General features: G+C 36.0%; 1 protein-coding gene across 1 annotated transcript in view; it reads right to left on the bottom strand.

Annotated features, from left to right (window-relative positions):
* LOC129727030 (protein bowel) overlaps nucleotides 1-22,120 on the bottom strand; it is a 123,693-nt gene that overhangs the window by 65,686 nt on the left and 35,887 nt on the right. Inside the window, exon 2 of the mRNA XM_055684397.1 lies at nucleotides 148-967. Coding sequence (XP_055540372.1) covers nucleotides 148-965 — 818 coding nt within the window. The 5' untranslated portion in view covers nucleotides 966-967. The remainder of the gene's footprint in view (nucleotides 1-147; nucleotides 968-22,120) is intronic.

Genomic DNA, 22,120 nt, shown 5'->3' with positions numbered 1-22,120 from the left:
TAGGATATTCACACACACGCGCACAGTTTCTTGGAATTTTTTCCTCTACTTCTTTGTGCATTGCGTGATGGCTGAGCCACATTTTTGTACGTCGAAATGAAACTGGCCGGCTAACAAAACCGCAAAAGTATATTATTGACTAATTACCTGTGGTCTCGGAGATGGTCTTGCCGCCGGAAGGCTTTCCCACAAATATCGCAAGAGTACGGCCGTTCGTCGGTGTGCGTCCGCTCGTGGATCAGCAGGTTGTAGGACTTGGTGAACTGGCGGGAGCAGAATTTGCAGATGAATTGCTTCTTGGGACGCGAGGCCCGTCCAGGGGCTCTCATCAGTCTTCGATCTAGTCCGGCATGCATGCCGGGAACTCCTGGCGGATACAGACCGACTCCAGCCGGGGGAAAAGTGAACGTTCCAGCGGAGGTCGGTGACGGGACGGGACCTCCGAGGAAAGCACCTGGCGGCGGATACATCCCTCCAGGGGATTGAACCGGTGGCCCGCCTGGTCTCGGTAGTAACATAGCGGCAGCAGCTTCCCGCAGAACTAATCCTTTTCGTTTTTCAGCCATTAAAGCCATCAGATCATAGCTGGAACCACGCTTCGGAACGCCTTCTTTTGCCAGCCCTTCCGGGCCGTCCAGCATGCCAGGGTATAGCCCTGGCCGCAGTGATCGGGATGGTAGTACTGGAACGAAGGCGGAACTTTCCCGGCCGGGATGCTGCCCGGCAGGATTCATCATGTGTGGCGATGGAAACGAACCTAGCTGACCGTCGTAACCGCCCGCTCCGGACGAGGAAGGTGTGCGACCTCCGCTCCGGCTGGCCGATCCAGAGCTGGCACCACCGGACGAGCCTCGTATCGTTGGTGAGGATGGCGAGTTAGCACCGGCTAGGAACTGGTCGATCCGTGACGAACGTGACATTGTCGTGATGCCATGATCGTCGCTTGTGCCGCCTGCGGCAGGCATTTCTGTAACATAGAAAGAGAGAAAATAACACACGGTAAGAATACAGAACAAATGAAAACATGAATGAGCTGAGATAGACGTTTTTTTTTCTCCAGTTCCTTTTTTGTTCCGTTGAGAGCTTCGCCTGCTATCAGGGGAGGGATTTCATTCAAACTCGTCGCTGGAATTGGAATTACATTTTTTCAGATCTCGGAGCAACTTAATTCAGAACAATTTTCAACATTTTTTGTGAAAACTGCACGTTTCATTCCGTGACCTGAGTTTTGTGAAATTTACTGTTTTGGGTACCAAAAAAAAAATTAACCCAATAAACTTTTCAATCAGATTTTTCTTTAAGATATCATTAGACAAAAATGGATATATTAATATGGTTTGAAAAATAAATCACGCTCAAAATGAAACAAAAATGTAAATTAAAAAAACACGGAATATTACTGTCAAATCAACAAAAGCTTTAGAAATCCGAAAAAAGGGTCAAAGAATAATCGATAAATTGTAAAACAGTTAGGGTGTCGAACGTCTTCGTTAGTGGTTTTCTTCGGCAGGTTTTTGCATAAGATTGCGGCAGAAAAGCTGCCGAAGAAAACCACTGACGAAGACGTTCGATACCCTACATGATTATAATCATTTAATGAGACAAATTTTTGGAAACAAAGACCAATAAAAAGAACAATCGAAACACGACAATAATGTTGTCAAGAAGTCTCATTCCTATTCCGATTCCAATGTATATTCCGATTCATAGTCTTATTCCTATTCCTATTACTTTTCCTGGTGATTATTAGAGAATCTCTGTTTCTAATCCTATATCCTATATCCTTATTACTATTCCTATTCCTATTCCTTTTAATGATCATATTCCTATTCCTATTTTCCATATACTATATACCTATACATATTCCTATTCCTGACGGTTATGAGTGTCCTTTTACCTTCACTTCTGTTCCTGTATTCCTATTCCTATTCCTGTATTCCTATTCATACTCATATTCCTATTCCTATTCCTATTTCTATTTCTATTTCTATTTCTATTTCTATTCCTATTCCTATTCCAATTCCTATTCCTATTCCTATTCCTATTCCTAATCCTATTCCTATTCCTATTCCTATTCCTATTCCTATTCCTATTCCTATTCCTATTCCTATTCCTATTACTTTTCCCATTCCTATTCCTATTCCTATTCCTATTCCTATTCCTATTCCTATTCCTATTCCTATTCCTATTCCTATTCCTATTCCTATTCCTATTCCTATTCCTATTCCTATTCCTATTCCTATTCCTATTCCTATTCCTATTCCTATTCCTATTCCTATCCCTATTCCTATTCCTATTCCTATTCCTATTCCTATTCCTATTCCTATTCCTATTCCTATTCCTATTCCTATTCCTATTCCTATTCCTATTCCTATTCCTATTCCTATTCCTATTCCTATTCCTATTCCTATTCCTATTCCTTTTCCTATTCCTATTCCTATTCCTATTCCTATTCCTATTCCTATTCCTATTCCTATTCCTATTCCTATTCCTATTCCTATTCCTATTCCTATTCCTATTCCTATTCCTATTCCTATTCCTATTCCTATTCCTATTCCTATTCCTATTTCTATTCCTTTTCCTATTCCAATTCCTATTCCTAGTGGTTATGAGAGTCTTTTAACCTTCATTTATTATTTTTACCTCACAAAACAAGCTACGAACTCTTATTACTCATAAAATTTCATGCACAATTAGCACAAACTGTACTGCATATCCGGTCAATCTGTTTAACGGGTTATTTTTTCAGAAATTGGAAGCCACCATTTTGGTTTTTAAAATGGCATCTAGGGTCAAATTTTTTCCTCTGTGCATAGTCACGATTTTGGATTATTCATGTTATGTGATATTTGGTCATAAGCTGTTTCATAGTTTAGTAAAAACCGGAAGTCACCAAGTTGAACTTCAGAATAGGGGTGAGTAAAAAGTGTTTTTAACTTAGTACTTTATACTTTTTACTTATTATTTTCTTATTTTTAGTCTTTACTTTCTACTTTTTACGTTTTACTTTTTACTTTTTAATTATAATTTTTAGAGGAGATCTGGCAACACAGCCAATGAATCAAGTCCGCGTTTTCATCCGCTCCGATCATTTTACTCTTTTGTTGTGTCATTTAGTAAGATGTGTCGATGAAAGTTAGCCAAATTATTCCTTTTTGGACTATCGTGTGTGCCAGTAGTGAAATATATTCAATAAAAGTTAGAAATAGGGTGAAAATTCACTCAGAAGATTCGTGATTCGTGATTCGTGAAAAAATGGCTGAAACAAGGGAAACCGTTTTGTTGCGTGTATGAGTTTCGTATTCGTGGTGAAGGAGATGGGAGAAACTTGTGTGTGTCAACTTGATGGCATATTATTGCTCATCTCATCGTCAAAGCATAACACCAGAAGATAAGTAGAAGTAATATTGTAACAGGTTGCATGTGTAGTAATTTTGTATTCTATAGCTAAAAGATTTTATTGACGTGTCTTGAGAACTCATTTTTCATCGCTTATTGATAGACGAGTGTAGTATGAATAACAAGAACTACCGTTTTCCAATTGGAAACGGTTAACTGTCACACTGCTATATGTACTCTTAGACTAAATTTTTTTTCACCTCTCTCACACACTTGATGAACGTGTGAAAGTGGAGATGGCTGTATATTACTGTGTTCTTGACGTGATTGTGTCGCCTGCTGTTGTATAGGGGAAGATGACAGGCGATTCGATTGTATCCGTTCTCGGTCTTAGGTGAGACTGTTTTCTTTTCGCCGCTCGCAAATTTATCGTTTGAGGTATAATACCGGTTATGCCTCGCGATTCTTATAGCGGTAGGTTTGTGTGACATTTTTTGTTAAATTCGCTACTTTGGTGTAATACTCTTCCACTGGAATTGTTCGTTTGCGGTTTTGAACTTCGTCAGAATTTAACTTACATCGCTTAAGTGTAGTACGCAAATTGAATATTTTATATTGTTATATAATATCAAAAAACGCCATTTACTTTAGATTGCTGTTTGAGTGTTTGTTATATATGTTTTGAGCGCATGGCGAGTCGGTTCCGTTAGTATTTTGAGCAAGCCGAGAAAAATTTAATTCAATGTTTAATTTCATATCATTGCTCATTACGATACGGGACTATATGTTTGGATGCTTTCCCGAAGTTTTTCAGAACAAAGTTGTTGTATTCATTAATTGTTATGAAACTATACATCTTTAGCTACCATTTCTGCCTAATATTTTAGTTTTGGTGGGGGTGCGAATGGGTCGGACTCACTATGCGCGATAATATTATGCTTTTAACTTTTTTATGATTTCTTTAGTTTTTGAATAAATTTTGTTGCTTCCAAGCGAGTTTTGCCCCGATTGCCTTAATACGTGGGATGTTTTCCAATTTTTAAACACGCTGACTTTGATGGAATTGGAAGCGTTACAATTTGAAAATTTATCATTCGCGTTATGACCAGACGGTTACGAACAATTTGCTTAGTTTTATGATTTTTCGAGCTTTTGAATGAATGTTGAAACAATTTTATTTAATCACGTTGATACCTTGTCGGTCGGCAAGACAACTAACCCTTGATTGCGATTGTTTTGGCATTTTATAAATCAACTTAGAACTCTGTCTTGTTCGATATGCATATTTGCATTTTTTTTGAATTTTTGAGCTATGAATGCATGAAACTTTGCCAGGTTTTATACTCAGTAGGTATTTTAGCTTAATCATTCGAGAAGTAAGTAATAATCACCGCGAAACTCCGTGTCCCTGCGCGTCGGTAAAAGGGAATAGAGATGTCGTTTATAATGCTCCGATGTAAACATGTCTTCGGCCCGAGATTTTCGGTGTATTTGTGACTTCCCGCCAGTTGGTTCTATTCCAGCACGTTGCGACTAAGAGTAAGTTTCGTTCGTTCAGTAACTATAGCATCGTTCGTAAAAAAAAAAAAATTAAATTATTCGCAATAATATATACGCGATGTTTACCTCTACTGAAGTGCGCTTGCTTTCTTGCCGGTATTTGAGATTGGTAATAAACCTTTAATTTAATCCGTTGATACTTCGTATAGTTAATTATTTTCGCGCGCCTCATTCGCATAGGATCGCGGGGTTGATAAGGGAGATACACACCGTTGGTATTCGTAATACGCGAGCCTCGCGCGAATCATCATTCGATTCCATTACTTGCCACGGAGACATAATTACACAAACCATTCTCTCCATCGCAGAATAGAGATGCGGGATAAGCTCAGTCTTGGTATGTTTGGTCAACCGAAGATTGCCTGCTCGTTGCTTTTATATAAGCGTGTCGCAAATCGAGTTTGATTGATAATTATCGTGATTGATCTAACAACTACGCAATGTATACTCATCAAAGAATCGTGTCTTCCGAAGTACGTTCGCTTTCTCAAGAGTATACGGGATTGGACATAAACAAATGTTTAAACACGATGGATGGTTTACGCGCGCTCCGCTCCTGAATATTCCCGATGTTTGGCTTTAAAGCTACTTCGTTTGCCTTCGTAATAAGCTAACTTCGCGCGCAGCATTGTCTCTTGGTCTTAACCGGTACAAAATATAAATAAGCTAATTGTGCTCTTCTAGTCAGTCGGCTGAATTTAGAATAAACTGATAATAGCTAAATAGAGACGGGTAGGAGTAACATATATGATCGCATCACTTATCAAAGTGAATCCTGATCCAACGAGCCCTCCCCTACTAACAAAAACCTCCTTCCTATGACCTTTGTGGAGATGCAGAGGTAAACACGGTCTCCAAATAGCAAGGGTCACAATAACATCCCTTCTCTCTCCCCACCTGATTGCAAGGACGTGGCCGGCGTCGTTATTGATCCTTTAAAGTATTGAGTCACTAAAACTTGTACAATGAGAATGGTCGGTCACTCCCAACCCCATTTAGTTGATTCACTGTGCAATTTTGCTGATTCGGATCAATCACGGAGTGCAACCATTGATATGTGCAGTCAGTCAAGCTAAGCTAAGCTAAGCTTTACTTTTTAATTTTAATTTTTAACTTTTAATTTTTACTTTTTACTTTTTACTTTTTACTTTTTACTTTTTACTTTTTACTTTTTACTTTTTACTTTTTACTTTTTACTTTTTACTTTTTACTTTTTACTTTTTACTTTTTACTTTTTACTTTTTACTTTTTACTTTTTACTTTTTACTTTTTACTTTTTACTTTTTACTTTTTACTTTTTACTTTTTATTTTTTACTTTTTACTTTTTACTGTTTACTTTTTACTGTTTACTTTAAACTTCTTATTTTTTACTTTTTACTTTTTACTTTTTACTTTTTACTGTTTACTTTTTACTGTTTACTGTTTACTGTTTACTGTTTACTTTTTACTTTTTACTTTTTACTTTTTACATTTAACTTTTAACTTTTAACTCTTAACTCTTAACTCTTAACTCTTAACTCTTAACTCTTAACTTTTAACTTTTAACTTTTACCTTTTAACTTTTAACTTTTAACTTTTAACTTTTAACTTTTAACTTTTAACTTTTAACTTTTAACTTTTAACTTTTAACTTTTAACTTTTAACTTTTAACTTTTAACTTTTAACTTTTAACTTTTAACTTTTAACTTTTAACTTTTAACTTTTAACTTTTAACTTTTAACTTTTAACTTTTAACTTTCAACTTTTAACTTTTAACTTTTAACTTTTAACTTTTAACTTTTAACTTTTAACTTTTAACTTTTAACTTTTAACTTTTAACTTTTGCATGAGCATGAGCATGAGCATGATTGACCGCCCGCGGTTGCTACTCCGTTATTGCCAGATCAGCTGTAATTACACAGAGAACCAACAGATGATGCTTGGGACTAACATTCATCTTCAATGTGTAAAAACTGGTGACCTTAATCTTTATATTAGGCAATACCAGCGCCGGCCGCATCCGAATGCAGGTCAAAGAAGGAGTGTGTATAGGAATATGTTGACGTGATACTCGCTTTATTGGAAGCCGAGAACACCTCTGCACTTCCACGAGAAATCACTGGGATGTTGGTGAAAAGGTTAAGGTTTGCAGCAGGTTTCGTTTTGGTAAACGATGCGCTGAGTTCGAGTACCGGGTTCATAATAATAAATATCGCACGTACGAGTTCATTATACCTTCTACGGAAGTCATAACGCGATCAATATGTTAGATGAAGTAACACCGCAAAAATAAAAAAGCGCACGCGAGGATACCGGACCTATGACTCAATCAAGACCGACTCAAATATTTGAGCATCTGTTAATGTAGTTATTATGAAACTACCGAAACGTATCTCCCATTGATTGATCTCAGCTGACTACACAATGTTACGAAAGCTACAAGAGTTGAGTCCACGTTAACGCCTCGCGACTCCTATCACTTCTTCGTGAATTGACCCTATTTATATCGAAAATTATAACACGGTTATAACCAATCTGTAGAAAATACGACCTCATGAAAGGTATCGACGCGAAGTCTCTAGATATTCGGTCACCCGGGCATCTGACTTTGAGCCTAACAGGTCGACTAACGACGTTTCTTTTATACTGTTCGTCTGTTTATAAAAGCGATTTTTTGATTTGAGACCGATTTAAAGCAGTAATAAACTAAAGAGTGTTGTAGGGTCACGCACAGGTAAGTGTGGTACATCCTAGTGAAACGCAAAATGGTATACCACACTAAGTGGACGATTCGAACTAAGACATCATAAAACTCTCCCGGGCCGGAGACGCGTTTTACCAAAGCATTATGCACGACCGCTCAATCCCCGACTACCGACGGAGACGCTCGGGAGCACGATATTTCACGCCGATTCTCTATTAGCTGTCGATGCGAGTGTTGCCTATCAAATAGAAAAATTGGCAAAGTTTCATGCATCCAAAGCCCCAATAATTTGAAAAATGCAGATACGCAGATTGACCAAAATATATATCTAAAGTTTGTTGACAAAATGCCGAACTAGTCATTATTGGGACAAAGTATACAAAAACCTCTGCTCAAAAACTAGACAAATCGAAAAAATTGAATTATAAGATTTCGACTTCGACTAGCAACAATGCACCATACTCTGAATCCCACAAACCACACCAGTACTCTCTGGGTGACGAGTTCAAGTAATGTTACGCGTTATGTTGGCTCATTATTAAGCTGAGCAATAGGGACCTTTTTGTCAAACGACATGCGTAAAAGCATAAGTAATGTCGAACTCGTCTCCGCGGCACGTTCACACCCGGACTACAGTTTTGTCCTGTACTTTCTTTTTCACTTTCCGGACTGTACTTTTTCTGTATCCGACTTCACACTTTATCCTGGACTACACCCGAAAGAAACAGGGTGCAGTCTCAAAACACTAATAACAAAAACAAATGCTCTCAAATGCCGTACGAAAAATATGACAACTGAGTGTAGCGTCGCTTGCGTGTTCGTTTTCGTGCTGTAAAGTGTAGTTCAGAACGGTGTAGCACAGCTGCGGAAACAAGCTTGACACACCATTACAGTATTCCTGAACCCTTTACAAAATGCTAGAACAATTATTATTCATTTCACCGTTTTGGATCTGCGCCTATAAAAATTTAGCATATTTAACAAAACTTAGCTATGGCGTAAAAATAATTATTCAAAAGCTAGTGAAGTCATAAATAGAAAAGAAATGACAATGGATATTAAAACATAGTCATCAGATATATTTCAGTTCGGAAATTCAAGACAATTTTAACATTATGCAATATCGCAAAATAGATAAACAGCAATCGTCTGGTACACCTTTTCATGCGGTGCATAAATGAATGACAGAACAGTACGAAAATGCTACGCTGTGGTAGCTACACATGAAAGATGAATTCGCCATTAAATGACGCACAAATTCATCGCTAAAAAATCATACTGTACTGCACACACTACAACACGAAATATATATATAAAAAAAAACAATTTGATTCTTGTCGGTGAAAACTACTACCTTCGAGTCATTTATAAATAAACAAACATGTCTGTAAATGTATGCACTTATCTTAGCCATTGAATCAGCTTTCAGCAAACCAAACATGCCTCCGCTCGCACGCAAACAAGTATAGGCAACTTGTTTCTATGGTTACAACTGCCGCTCTCTCAGTTTCTGCCTCTCAGCAGATCGTGCCGTCGGCGGAGAATAAGCTTGCACACTACCGTATCAAAGGAAAGTCACCAACACAACACTGCGCTTTAAAAGCAGCCATTTGCTAGGCGACAAATTGTGAAAAAAACGGCAATAAAACTTTAAATTTCCAGATCGTTTTACTTCCAAATCACTTTTAAAACACTGTTATAACACTCGAAACACTTTTACCCACAATTACCACACGAAATTCACAATTTATCGTGCTATATACCACAATAAAACGCGATTACCACGAACACAATAAATAAAGCGTCTACACACGTCGCCAGCGATGCCAGCTCCCCTATTAACTTTTAACTTTTAACTTTTAACTTTTAACTTTTAACTTTTAACTTTTAACTTTTAACTTTTAACTTTTAACTTTTAACTTTTAACTTTTAACTTTTAACTTTCAACTTTTAACTTTTAACTTTTAACTTTTAACTTTTAACTTTTAACTTTTAACTTTTAACTTTTAACTTTTAACTTTTAACTTTTAACTTTTAACTTTTAACTTTTAACTTTTAACTTTTAACTTTTAACTTTTAACTTTTAACTTTTAACTTTTAACTTTTAACTTTTAACTTTTAACTTTTAACTTTTAACTTTTAACTTTTAACTTTTAACTTTTAACTTTTAACTTTTAACTTTTAACTTTTAACTTTTAACTTTTAACTTTTAACTTTTAACTTTTAACTTTTAACTTTTAACTTTTAACTTTTAACTTTTAACTTTTAACTTTTAACTTTTAACTTTTAACTTTTAACTTTTAACTTTTAACTTTTAACTTTTAACTTTTAACTTTTAACTTTTAACTTTTAACTTTTAACTTTTAACTTTCAACTTTTAACTTTTAACTTTTAACTTTTAACTTTTAACTTTTAACTTTTAACTTTTAACTTTTAACTTTTAACTTTTAACTTTTAACTTTTAACTTTTAACTTTTAACTTTTAACTTTTAACTTTTAACTTTTAACTTTTAACTTTTAACTTTTAACTTTTAACTTTTAACTTTTAACTTTTAACTTTTAACTTTTAACTTTTAACTTTTAACTTTTAACTTTTAACTTTTAACTTTTAACTTTTAACTTTTAACTTTTAACTTTTTACTTTTTACTTTTAACTTTTAACTTTTAACTTTTAACTTTTAACTTTTAACTTTTAACTTTTAACTTTTAACTTTTAATTTTTAACTTTTAACTTTTAACTTTTAACTATTAACTTTTAACTTTTAACTTTTAACTTTTAACTTTTAACTTTTAACTTTTAACTTTTAACTTTTAACTTTTAACTTTTAACTTTTAACTTTTAACTTTTAACTTTTAACTTTTAACTTTTAACTTTTAACTTTTAACTTTTAACTTTTAACTTTTAACTTTAAACTTTAAACTTTAAACTTTAAACTTTAAACTTTAAACTTTAGACTTTAAACTTTTAACATTTAACTTTTAACTTTTAACTTTTAACTTTTAACTTTTAACTTTTAACTTTTAACTTTTACCTTTTAACTTTTAACTTTCAACTTTTAACTTTTAACTTTTAACTTTTAACTTTTAACTTTTTACTTTTTACTTTTTACTTTTTACTTTTAACTTTTAACTTTTTACTTTTTACTTTTTACTTTTTACTTTTTACTTTTTACTTTTTACTTTTTACTTTTAACTTTTTACTTTTTACTTTTTACTTTTTACTTTTTACTTTTTACTTTTTACTTTTTACTCTTTACTTTTTACTTTTTACTTTTTACTTTTTACTTTTTACTTTTTACTTTTTACTTTTTACTTTTTACTTTTTACTTTTTACTTTTTACTTTTTACTTTTTACTTTTTACTTTTTACTTTTTACTTTTTACTTTTTACTTTTCACTTTTTACTTTTTACTTTTTACTTTTTACTTTTTACTTTTTACTTTTTACTTTTTACTTTTTACTTTTTACTTTTTACATTTTACTTCTTACTTTTTACTTTTTACTTTTTACTTTTAACTTTTAACTTTTTACTTTTTACTTTTTACTTTTTACTTTTTACTTTTTACTTTTTACTTTTTTAGAGATAGTGTCTCCTCACATGCAGATATCAACGATGTACTGTTTTATTTATAGCCTGCGTTATCGAGACTTTCAGTCAGTGTTTTCTTTACAAACATCAGTCCTCGTTCATATTGCGTATCCTCGTAAAATTGAATACACTATCTACTGTCCAAACAACGTAGAATGTAGTCGCCAGCGAAAAACAATAAATTTGTTCATGAAATGCTTCATAACTCATCAATAAGTTTGCAAAACAGTCATCAATATCATCAAAAGGTCACCAAAATTCGTCAAAACTCAAAAGGCTATCAAAAAGGCAAAATCGTCGCTGGCTTAAATAAAATTAGGAGAAAATTAGTTGAAAATTCTATTAACAGACGTAAATCTCATCACAGTTTGGCTATATTTTATAAAAAAATCGAAAAAAAAACTTGTAAATGTTAGCTCTTTCAAATGTGATGTCTAGATTTTTTTTTAATTGAACTGGCGTAAAATCTCTCCACACCGGTGTTGCGCGATGAAAGAGTAGAGAGAGACACAACGGCAACAACAAAAACAACAAAACAGGATACGTGAGGATGGTCGATGGAATATGATTTACAGCCCACAAAAAGTTTTGCTTATATTTTGCCCCCTTACTCACCCCGTCGACAGACCCGGGCTGCCTTCAACACTGTTTACGTTTCGTTCGGCGGAGTAAATATTGAATTACTGCTTTTTCGTTTGTGTTTAATATGGTGCTTCGCTGTTTTCTTTGGCCTCCGGTGTCTGACAGTCAGAGACTGGCGGAGGAACGGGGAACAGCAACGGGGTGTGTGGTCGTGCGGCAGGCAAAGGCTATACACTGTCAATAACATTAGAGGGAAATAAACAGCTCAGGCTAAGTCGTGTTTGGTTTGGCATTATCGAAACGGCTTCGAACGGTGCAAAGGGCTTTTTTTGTTTGGAAATATTCTCACTGCATTAAAACTACAGTTGACAACCGTCAACCGTTTCCTATTATCGTTGCATAAACCCATCCAATTATCACAGTCAGCACCCTCCAGCTGGCCGGCTAGTGGATTTCTTGCTCCAGCAAATAAATCAAGCCTCAATTACGAAGCTGCTCATTAAAAGCTAAACAAAAACAACTGAAAACAACTGCTACCGTGTTGTTTTTCGCATATTTTCATACATCTTTTTCGCGCTATTCCGGGAGCCCGAATGCGCGTTAGTGCCGCGTCACGTTTCAAACAAAAAGTGGATGAAAATTTAATTTTTCCACCTCATTGTTGCCGTATACATTAGCAATTAGCCGCAAGAAGTCATTGGTCCGAATCAACCAATAAATCATCCCCCAAGTCTAGAGACGAAGGAGTCACGAGCCACGCATTAGTAGCTGCTCAAAAACAGTTCTAGCAGAAATCTGCTTTACTTGATTGTGGAATAACGAAGCGAGGAGAATGATGAAGCAACGAGATAAGATGCGCAAGACAATAAAAATTCCATCACCAAACATTGGGAAAGTTGCTCCATCCACACACACTCGAGAGGAGAGAAGCAGCCACCAACCAACCACTTCTGTACGTCGCGAGGCAGCTTGCGTGTTCCACTTTGAAGAGCTTATATTATTTTCGAAATTTCATTTAAAATGCAATTTTCGTACCTCTGCCGCCTCTCTACCCGATGCAGTCAGGCAGCAGGCAGAAGCAGCCACAGCAGCGATCCGTTTTATTTATTTATTAAAATTTATTCAAGATAAAGTAGAACATAAAAAAGTTACTGTAGAAAGGTTTGAACTACTGGTTCGCCTGACATCCGAGAGCTGGTGCTGCCCTGCCAAGCTTACTGACAACTAGCTGGTGAAAGAAGTGGGGGAGAGAGCTTTGGACGCGGGTGCGGGCATGAAAACATGTTTCTCATTTCCAGATACACACGCTCGAATCCGAAGCAAAGTGGATTGCATTGTATGTAATGGAATACTACTCCTTTTATTTTTTTTTTCATTTTTTAGTTTACCCTTTTTCATAGTGGTAGTCGTCGTCATCGCCTAGTTGCCCACTGCTGCTGCTGCTGCTGCTGCTGCTGCCGCCTTCGGTCGTCTTATCTTGTTTGCACACTTCTGGAATACGCGTACAATGCGACGACGTTGTGTTCGAGTTCGAGTTCAGGCGGTGGTTGCCATCCACGGCAGGGCGAGGTGCCATAAAATTGCTGCTGGCAATGTGCAACTGTTCGAAAGTGGATGATGGAGGAAAAAAAAACTTGTTGCTTTAATGACGAATCGATTCCAGCAGCAGCAGCAGCAGAAGCAGCCAGCGCGAGTCGTAAAAAGTTTAATCGGAAGCGCTACCAGACTACGTCTTTTCTGAAATTCAGACTAGCTGACACTGCACTGTGTGCCTGCGGCACTGAATTGCATAACCAGTTGGAGTTGATCCAAACGGATCCAGGGCCAGATGTGTGCCCGCTTCTATTTACTCTTCGTCGGTAATTGGATTAGCTAATTTGAGGGAAGAACAATTTCCAATGACGACAATTGCGCCACCCAGCCCGTTCTTGGAAATATTCTATTTTACTGCCTTTTTATGGCTGGTAACAGACGGATTTCAAACGAACTTGACCAGTAATTTTTTACACCAGCCTCTTGGAAAGGGGTGGAAGCTTGTTGGCTTTGTGACTTTGTGAAACCTTGTCTTTTACAAAAAAACGAGAGGCTTCTCCTCCAAGTGGTAAAAAAATCTCCAGTAACAGCTATGGCATTCTCTCTGAAACTTCTCATTCATAATGCCTATATAAAGAAGGCTCAAGCCGATGTAAATGTCATAGCCTTTCGTTCAAAACTTTTATTATATTTCTCGGATGTGAAAGTTAATTCCTAAATTGGTTGCCGATTCAAAATTTGTATTTTAGACGAATCTTTTAATAGACATAAACATCTTTGAAGTATTTGACTGAAAAGATGTACAAATTATATTCCTATAATGCCGAAAATGAAAGACGGGACTGTTTTGAACGGTTTATCAAACGATCAAATCGTTGATGAAATCGAAGAACGTTTAACAGAATTATTTGGTTCTGCTTCCTACCAGGTCATTTAATTAAAACCAAAGGCAAATGCGAAAACTAATGAAACTGGAATACATCAGGAAAATTACTTGATTACTTTCGACCTTCTGTTTATTATACACAGACTACGCAGCCAACTGTTAAATGTACAGGACAATTGCGGGGCCAGCGCTACGATCCTACTAACACTAACAGTCTCTCCCGAGCCGAGACTCGAACCTACGACAACTGGCTTGTTAGGCCAGCATAGTACCTCGAGACCAGCTGGGAGTGTTCTTTATACATTTGCTAAATTTCGCAGTTGTCAGTGAAATTCTGGTTGAGGCAGAAGAAATTTGTATTATATTCGCGAAAGAGTTTTGTTCACTCACATGAAAAATGCTGTATTGTCGCATCGTGACACGTAAGAACAAATATATGTATACATTATGCAACCATCCCAGGCGTCTTCCAATGGTTAGAACAACAATTGATAGTGGACCTCAAGTCGAAAGTCGAAAACCGTTTAAAACATGCATGAAACAAGAACGGAAAACGAACTTTCCTAACGATCCGGATTGAGAACGTAACAAGTGCAGTATTTCCTAAATCGGGATGGAAGCCAGCATATTATAAAATTTATGTAGTAATCGCTCAACTGTTTTTCAAATAAAGTACCGAACCTCCACATTTTAAACACTCAGTTCAAAATGAATGGGTTGACGTATACGGGGCAAGTAAGAGTCGACAAATTCAATAATAGAGCATTGGCTATCGAGTACCAGGCGAGCGAGTGCAATAGAAGTGTAATTATTTAGAAGCTCTAAGTGAAAATTATTGTGCACAAAATCGGTGGAACAAAGCTCGTTAGAAGATATTTAGGTAACCACGGGTTAATTTGAAGGACTCGTTCGTCTCCGCAACATATTATTGAACCTAGCTAGTTTTGGGAAAAATTCCCGTCCGAATTTGCGTTCGGAAATAGCATCAGAACTACGCAGTCGCTTCGGCCTAGGTAACATTTAGTTACTTACGTCTAGGCACAAAAAAACCAACGATTGGTGTTCTAGTCAACTGGGACTTTAACCGCCAAGCAGCGCAACTCTCAAATAACGACCCTCTAAACATCAAGGAGAGGATTTCCTTTTCGCTTCGATAGAAATCGGTATCGTCCGTCGCCAACCGATCTTCCAACGAAGGAAGCACCTGAGGAAACCCAGCGTGGAACGCCTTTCCAGGTCTCCCACTCACCAGCCACGTAGCTGCAGCCACCCTTTTGTTACCTGCCAAAAAAGAAGCCGTTTTGACTCTTAGTACAGGAAGTCCCTTGTGCGGAGTGGTCTCTCAGGCACGTATAGGTTTATTTGCTCTAGTATTGTAGGGCAATCAATTTGTCCGGATGAGAATTTAGCAACGAACACGGCATTTTAAATCCCAGTAGCTTTCAACGAGCTTCTTATAATAAAAAATCATATACTTATAAAAATTCCAGGAGCTCAGTAGCTATCCTAAAAATAAATCCCAGATGACGGTTAGCCTTCGACATTATTTCATTAAAGTGTGAACGAAATGTGAGATACCAATTGCAATGTATGATTGAGCACGGTGTAATCAAATAGGAGTGAAGTGGAGGCTGCGTTGATGAAAAGTGTGAAGAGTAGGGATCCCAAATTGCTCCCATGTGGAACGCCGCACACTGTTTCCAAAACTGCAAAATCGTGATCGAAATTATTTTGACCCAAAAAACTAGATTTTAGAGCCATAGTGCCTTCAGGAAAGTTGATCCATTAATTATTCTCCATTTTATAGAAGTTGCAATTTTGTGATTAATTCACTTAACAGTGAAAAGCGAATTTCACTTTTTTTCATTTTTGCATATGAAAATTCACTTTGTTCGGCAAAGTTGTTGTACATTTTATAAGAAAAAACTTTTTCGAAGGTACCATAGTTTTATCTGCCTTCTTAAATGGACTTTTGTGGAGGTTTCTACAGATGGCCACTAACAATCATTTCTGTCAATATAACATTTAGTGGTGATTTTCTACAATTTTCCAATATTCTACATTGTTGTTTACTACCACAAAACACACAATTTCATCCAAGAAAGTTTACTTTTATCTCTAATATTTCATCGGTTATTGACGATTTTTATTGAAACAATGCACTTATTTACTAACGGATATCTTTAAAATCTGCAAATATCTGCAGACTGAACCCTTTCTATATACAAGTATAAGTAAAACGTCATTTAGTTTAGATTAGGCATTTGTCTCCCGCTGTCTCCTGTGCAGATATTTGTAAATAAATGAGTGCATTATTTAAATAATAATCTTTAATAACTAAATAAACTTGAGAGATAAAAATAAAATCTCTTTGGAGAACTGGTGTGTTTTATTGTAGTTAACAACATTGTAGAGCATTAAAAAATTTCAGAAAATCACTATAAAAAGTTACATTAAAAAAATATTTTAAGGGGCATTCTAGAGAAAACTTCACAATAGTTCATTTAAATGACCAGATACAAGTATAGTGTCTTCGACAAAGTTGTTTCTTACGAAATGTGCTAAAACTTTACTCAAAAAATTACAGAAAAGTATAATACATAAAATGTCCACACAGAGAAAAAAAATACGCTCATATACACTAATTACTCTTAAAACAAAAAATAAAAATTTTGGAGTAATAGTGTCTTCAGTAAAGTTGTTCTACTAATTATTTTCCATGTTATGGAAGTTGCAATTTTGTAATTTTGTAATTGCAACTTAATAGTAGGAAACGAACTTAACTTTTCTCATTTTGGAATAGAAAAGTCCACTTTGTTTGGCAAAGTTGTAGCAGATTTCAAAAGAAACAACTTTGTTGAAGACATTTTACTTCTATGAACGTATTCAAATGGACTTTTGTAACATTTTATACAGATATTTTTTTATATATATTTTTTTGGGTTCTGATCACTGTGTGGCTTATTTTGTCAAGTTTTAATTAATTTTCGGTGGGTTTTCATTGCTATATAAAACAAATTTGTTGACGTTTCGGTCTACTTGCCCTTTGTTTCGACCCTCTTCAGAAAACAAATTTTCTATTGTGATCTCTTCGGTTGGTTAAAAAAAAAGATTTTCTATAGATTACCCCAAAAATCAATTATTCTCGATTTGATTTTTTTATAATGATTTTCTAAAATGTATCAATGCTCTACAATATTGTTTACAATAATAAAGCAAACGATTTCTTCGAAGAAATTTTATTTCTATCTCTTATATTTCTTTGGTTATTGACGATTTTCATTAAAACAATACAATAATCTACATTAACTACTTCTCACTCAAAAAAAATTGATTTTAGGGCCGTAGTGTCTTCAGCAAAGTCGTTTCATTAACTGTTCTCCATTTCAAGCAAGTTGGAACTTTGTGAGTAATCCACCTAAAAATGAGGTGCGAATTTTATTTATCTCATTTTGAACATTTTTATCTACTTTGTTAAAAGTTGAGCAAACAAAACAAATTCTGGAAAATAACTGTTGAATGTTATATTGAAAAAAGTGATTTTTGGGGGCAATCTTTAGAAAACCCATGTAAATAAGCAGATAGAAAAATGATGTCTTCGGCAAAGTTGTAGAATGTGCTATAGTTTTGCCGAAAAATAAACGATTTTTACATGCGAAAATTAAAAAAAAGTAAAATTCGCTTATCAATTTTAGGCGGATTAATCACTAAATTACAACCTCTATAAAATAGAGAAGTTTTATTGGATCAACTTTGTTGAAGGAATTACGGCAGCATAACATTGATCAACACAAGGTCACTCCAAAATCTCAAACCGGAAAAAAATGAAATATTATAGCTATTCAACCATTCCTGTGAATTGTGGTGTCGAACCCGGCAAGCAATTTCTATACGACACTCTTACGTAAGTTGACGCATTTTGGCAATGGCTAGGAGCACCTAAATTCATAAAAATGGTTGAATAGCTATAATCTTTCATTTTTTCCGGTTTAAGCTTGGAATGCATTTTTTTTTCATTTTGTCGACCAGTGAATTAATTTTTTGGGGTCAAAGTAATTTAGATCACAATTTACAGCTTTGGAAACCGTGTGAGACGGCTTGAACAAAATGAGACGAATTGAGTCGAGATCGTTGCTACAGCTCTTTAAGGTAAAAAAAAACTATTAAATCTTCATGCCAAACACTGTCGAATGCCTTTTCAACAACTTTAAGATTCAATAGTTCGAAGCACAATGGCTACTCTTAGTAACTGATGAGCTAAAATTGAGTTCTTATCAAAATGTGCTGTCATTTCATTAAAAATTATTCTCAGGTTTTAGGCTTGGAGTGACTTTGCTATGAGTGACATTAGCTACAGCATGGATTGTTGCAGGTAGCGCATCTTCTCAGCAGTGGGACTACCCAAATCACAACTGGCTGACTTTTCTGCCTCAAACACGAAAGGCGCGTTGTTGTGAATTTTGAATAATACCTGAAAGACACTAACATGTTTACAGTCAGGTGATGCTTGGACAAGATTATTTATCTTCAATTTTTACTTCTAACAAAAAAAAAATTTCTTCTAACTTCTCTGGTTTTGGAGATACACCGTTTCCTATGAGAGTAGTCTTTTGACGTTGACTAACGTCTATATCGAAGTTAGGCCCCTGAATTTGAAAATCTAGTAATTCAACCAGGGAAAACCAGAGAAAAGTGGTCAGGTTTTGAGCGTTTATTTTGCAGTCATCTATAATCAGGTTTTCGAGGTTTTGGCATCAATCGATCAGAAATTCTTTTACGGTTAAATTTATGTAACAAAAACAAACTATTGTTTGAGATACACTATTGGAAAATTGGTAATTAATATCGATTGTCTTAATCATACCGCGCAGCCAATCACTACCTCTCTTCCCAAGCACAGTCGACACTAACGGATACATCGATCTGACTTTGTTGTTATTGTTGTTGTCACTTTCTGTTTCCGATGTTTATGCTGCTGCTAACGGAAAAAACCTTGCAAATATGCATCTTTTTGTTGGTGTTAATTTTACGACAGCGGCCGGCGCCCCATCATTTTAATTCCAAAACCGCACCAGTGACATGCGGACGCTAGGTGATAGCAGCTGAAAGGAGGAAATACAAAAGAGTACCGCTCATCTCGTGCCGGTTTCACCCGTAATGCTGGTGGCTTTAGTAGTAAATGGCTACTGCAAAACACTTAAATGGCTGGAATTCTGGACGGACTAACCAGGAAACTATAATCGGCAACGAAATTTTGGTACAGGAGCGGCTAGTGGAATTTGCTGTTTTACCAAATGCTGCTGCTAGCGGAAAAAACCTTGCAAGAATGCATGTTTGTGTTGGTGTTAATATTACGACAGCGGCCGGCGCAGCTTTCAAGAAACATTTTTCTCTACCATTCCATCATCTATGTAGCCCCTCCTTCTTTCTAATTATTTGACGAAGCCTTGGTATAAAACGTATCGTTCGAACATTTCACCCCATCAGTCTCATTATTAAGCCGTACCGGATATATACGGACGCTCGGTGTTAGCAGCTAAAAGGAGGAAAAACACAATAGTACCGGTCATCTCGTGCCGGTTTCACCCGTAATGCTGGTGGATACTGCAAAATACTAAAATGGCTGGAATTCTGGACGGAAACCAGTAAACAAGAAATCGGCAACTGGCACCTTTTGGTGCCTCGCGGTTTTAGAATAGAAGCGGTTAGTTGAATTTTATGTTTTACAATTGCTGCTGCTAGCGGAATAAAACCTTGCATAAATTGTTTTTTTCGAATAACTGATATGTAGCATTTAAAAAGAGACAATGTTTAATATATATTTATATATCATGAAACCCATAACTTAGTGGAAGAAGTTTTATTTGCTCTTCGAAAGCTGTTTATTCAGTACATTAAAGTCCTCAAAGATTAACAAAAAAAATTAGTCCGTATCTTCTTCGCTCGTGGCGCTGTAGAATCTAACTTTTCAGTCTTGTACATTACAGAAATGATGTCTTCGGCAAAGTTGTAAATAATATTATCTCGTTTGAAGATATAAAATTCGATTTTTTTTAAACTGAACAGCTGTTCTGCAGTTGGAAGTCCATCATGTTCAGTATCGATTAGTATATCACCTAAACAACTTTGTAGAAGACGCAAAAAAGATAGTTTCTACACAGACGAAGCTATTTCAAAAAAATATAAAAATATATGTCTTTTTGAATTGCATATTAGGCAATAAAGATACTGGAAGGTAAAAACATTTCATTCAATTTCGTAGATTGATTATGATAGTAATTAATCCAATACAGGTTACGTCTGCTAGTTTTTGCTTACGTGCGAACTGGGACTGTACAAAAAATGATATTTTTTCAACGTTTTTTGGCAATAACTCAGTCTGTGTAGAAGATATTATTTTTGTGTCTCCTACAAAATTGTCTGTTTCGATGATATGCAAATATATGCTGAAGATTATTTCCTTCTAAACGCTGCAGTTTTTAGATATTCTAAAAAATAAAGTTTTAAGGACTTGTCTGATACGAAACGGTGTATCTCCAGAACCCTTCTCTTGCAGGGTAGAAAGGTCTTCAAAAAAGTTTTTTTTTTGACATTATCAACAGCTTCGCTGAAGACTTTTTATGTACTACATCTCAATTATTTCAATAAAACCAGTATTTGCAGAGCAAACGAATAAAGTTGCGACGGCCAATATGAAATTAATTTTCACGTCTGAGAGATGATGAAAGTTCTGAACCGAAAGCTTAACCTTTGCTACGATTGATACAAAAGGTGGAATTTGAAAAGGTGGAACGGCATCTTACTCAGAAGGAGAAACTTCAAATTCTTGACCACCACGGAACATATTAATAGAGATTCTATTTAGTTTGGAGGAGAAGCCTCATTTTTTCTGACAGTAACATCAAAGCTTGTTTCTGGTTCGTTACGTTGACTAAAGATTTCAATTAAAAAAAAGTCAAAACTAATTGACTCATCTAAGTCTTGATCTGTTGGTAAAACTCGACCGTACAAGTTAGGTTGAATTTTATTTAAATGATGAAAAGGATTGTTAAAGCTTAAGTACTGAGAAAATTGTTCCAGTGTTTTGAAGCCTCCAAAACATTCCGTATTTGAAGTTGATTGAATTCTTTAAGACATCAAACGAGGGCTATCGAATATCACTAGCGATAAATTCGAGTAAGAGTATACCATAAGACTGTCACTACTTTGCTCACTTTTGTTCCATCGTAAAGAGTACTTGCGTCTTCCAGCATTTTTTCCAAGAAATCTCTATCGCATTTACGGAAAAAGGTCCGTTCAACTGCGTATTGTCGTACACTCGCCGCATTTTCCAGGAGCAAAACACGTACATCCGTGCGGCAGCAGCAGCCTCATCACCAAGGGTTTCAATCAATCAAAATCACCTCCACCATTCAGTCAGCTCTCGGACAGGTAGGGGGAGGGGGAGAGAGGCTGGGAACCGCCCCAATCAGTTTCGCATTACGTCAACCAATCGCAGCCATAAATCACCGATCGATAGGTTCGTACATTTTCCAACGTGGCAGCAGGCTGCCTGCCTGTATCTCAAGGATAACGTCTCGATTGTCGGTTCCAATCACGGGAACTACCTCGCCGAGTGGAACGTAGCTTGCCACGTGTTTTTCGCCATCTAACCATCAACGTTGTTGAAAAAAAATTCGGCAATAAAAGCCGGAATAATAAACCCGAAACGAGTAATTAGGATACTTACCGATAATGGTTAGACCGCGTTCATTAGTGGAAACCGCAGCGGAAACAAACTAAGTTGGAGGCTATGCGAGTCTAGCTTTTCGGACCACCTACCGAGAGCACGCTGGGGTCTATTGTTTATTCAGCGCAGCTGCAGCGCGAATATCTGATCGAATCAGCACAAGTTTGAATGGTTTGCCGCAGTTGGCCGCCTGGTGCCTCATCAAAGAAGCGTTCGGCT

Source organism: Wyeomyia smithii, chromosome 3 (assembly GCF_029784165.1).
Source record: "Wyeomyia smithii strain HCP4-BCI-WySm-NY-G18 chromosome 3, ASM2978416v1, whole genome shotgun sequence".
NCBI lineage: Eukaryota > Metazoa > Arthropoda > Insecta > Diptera > Culicidae > Wyeomyia > Wyeomyia smithii.
This window is presented reverse-complemented; position numbering and strand designations above follow the sequence as displayed.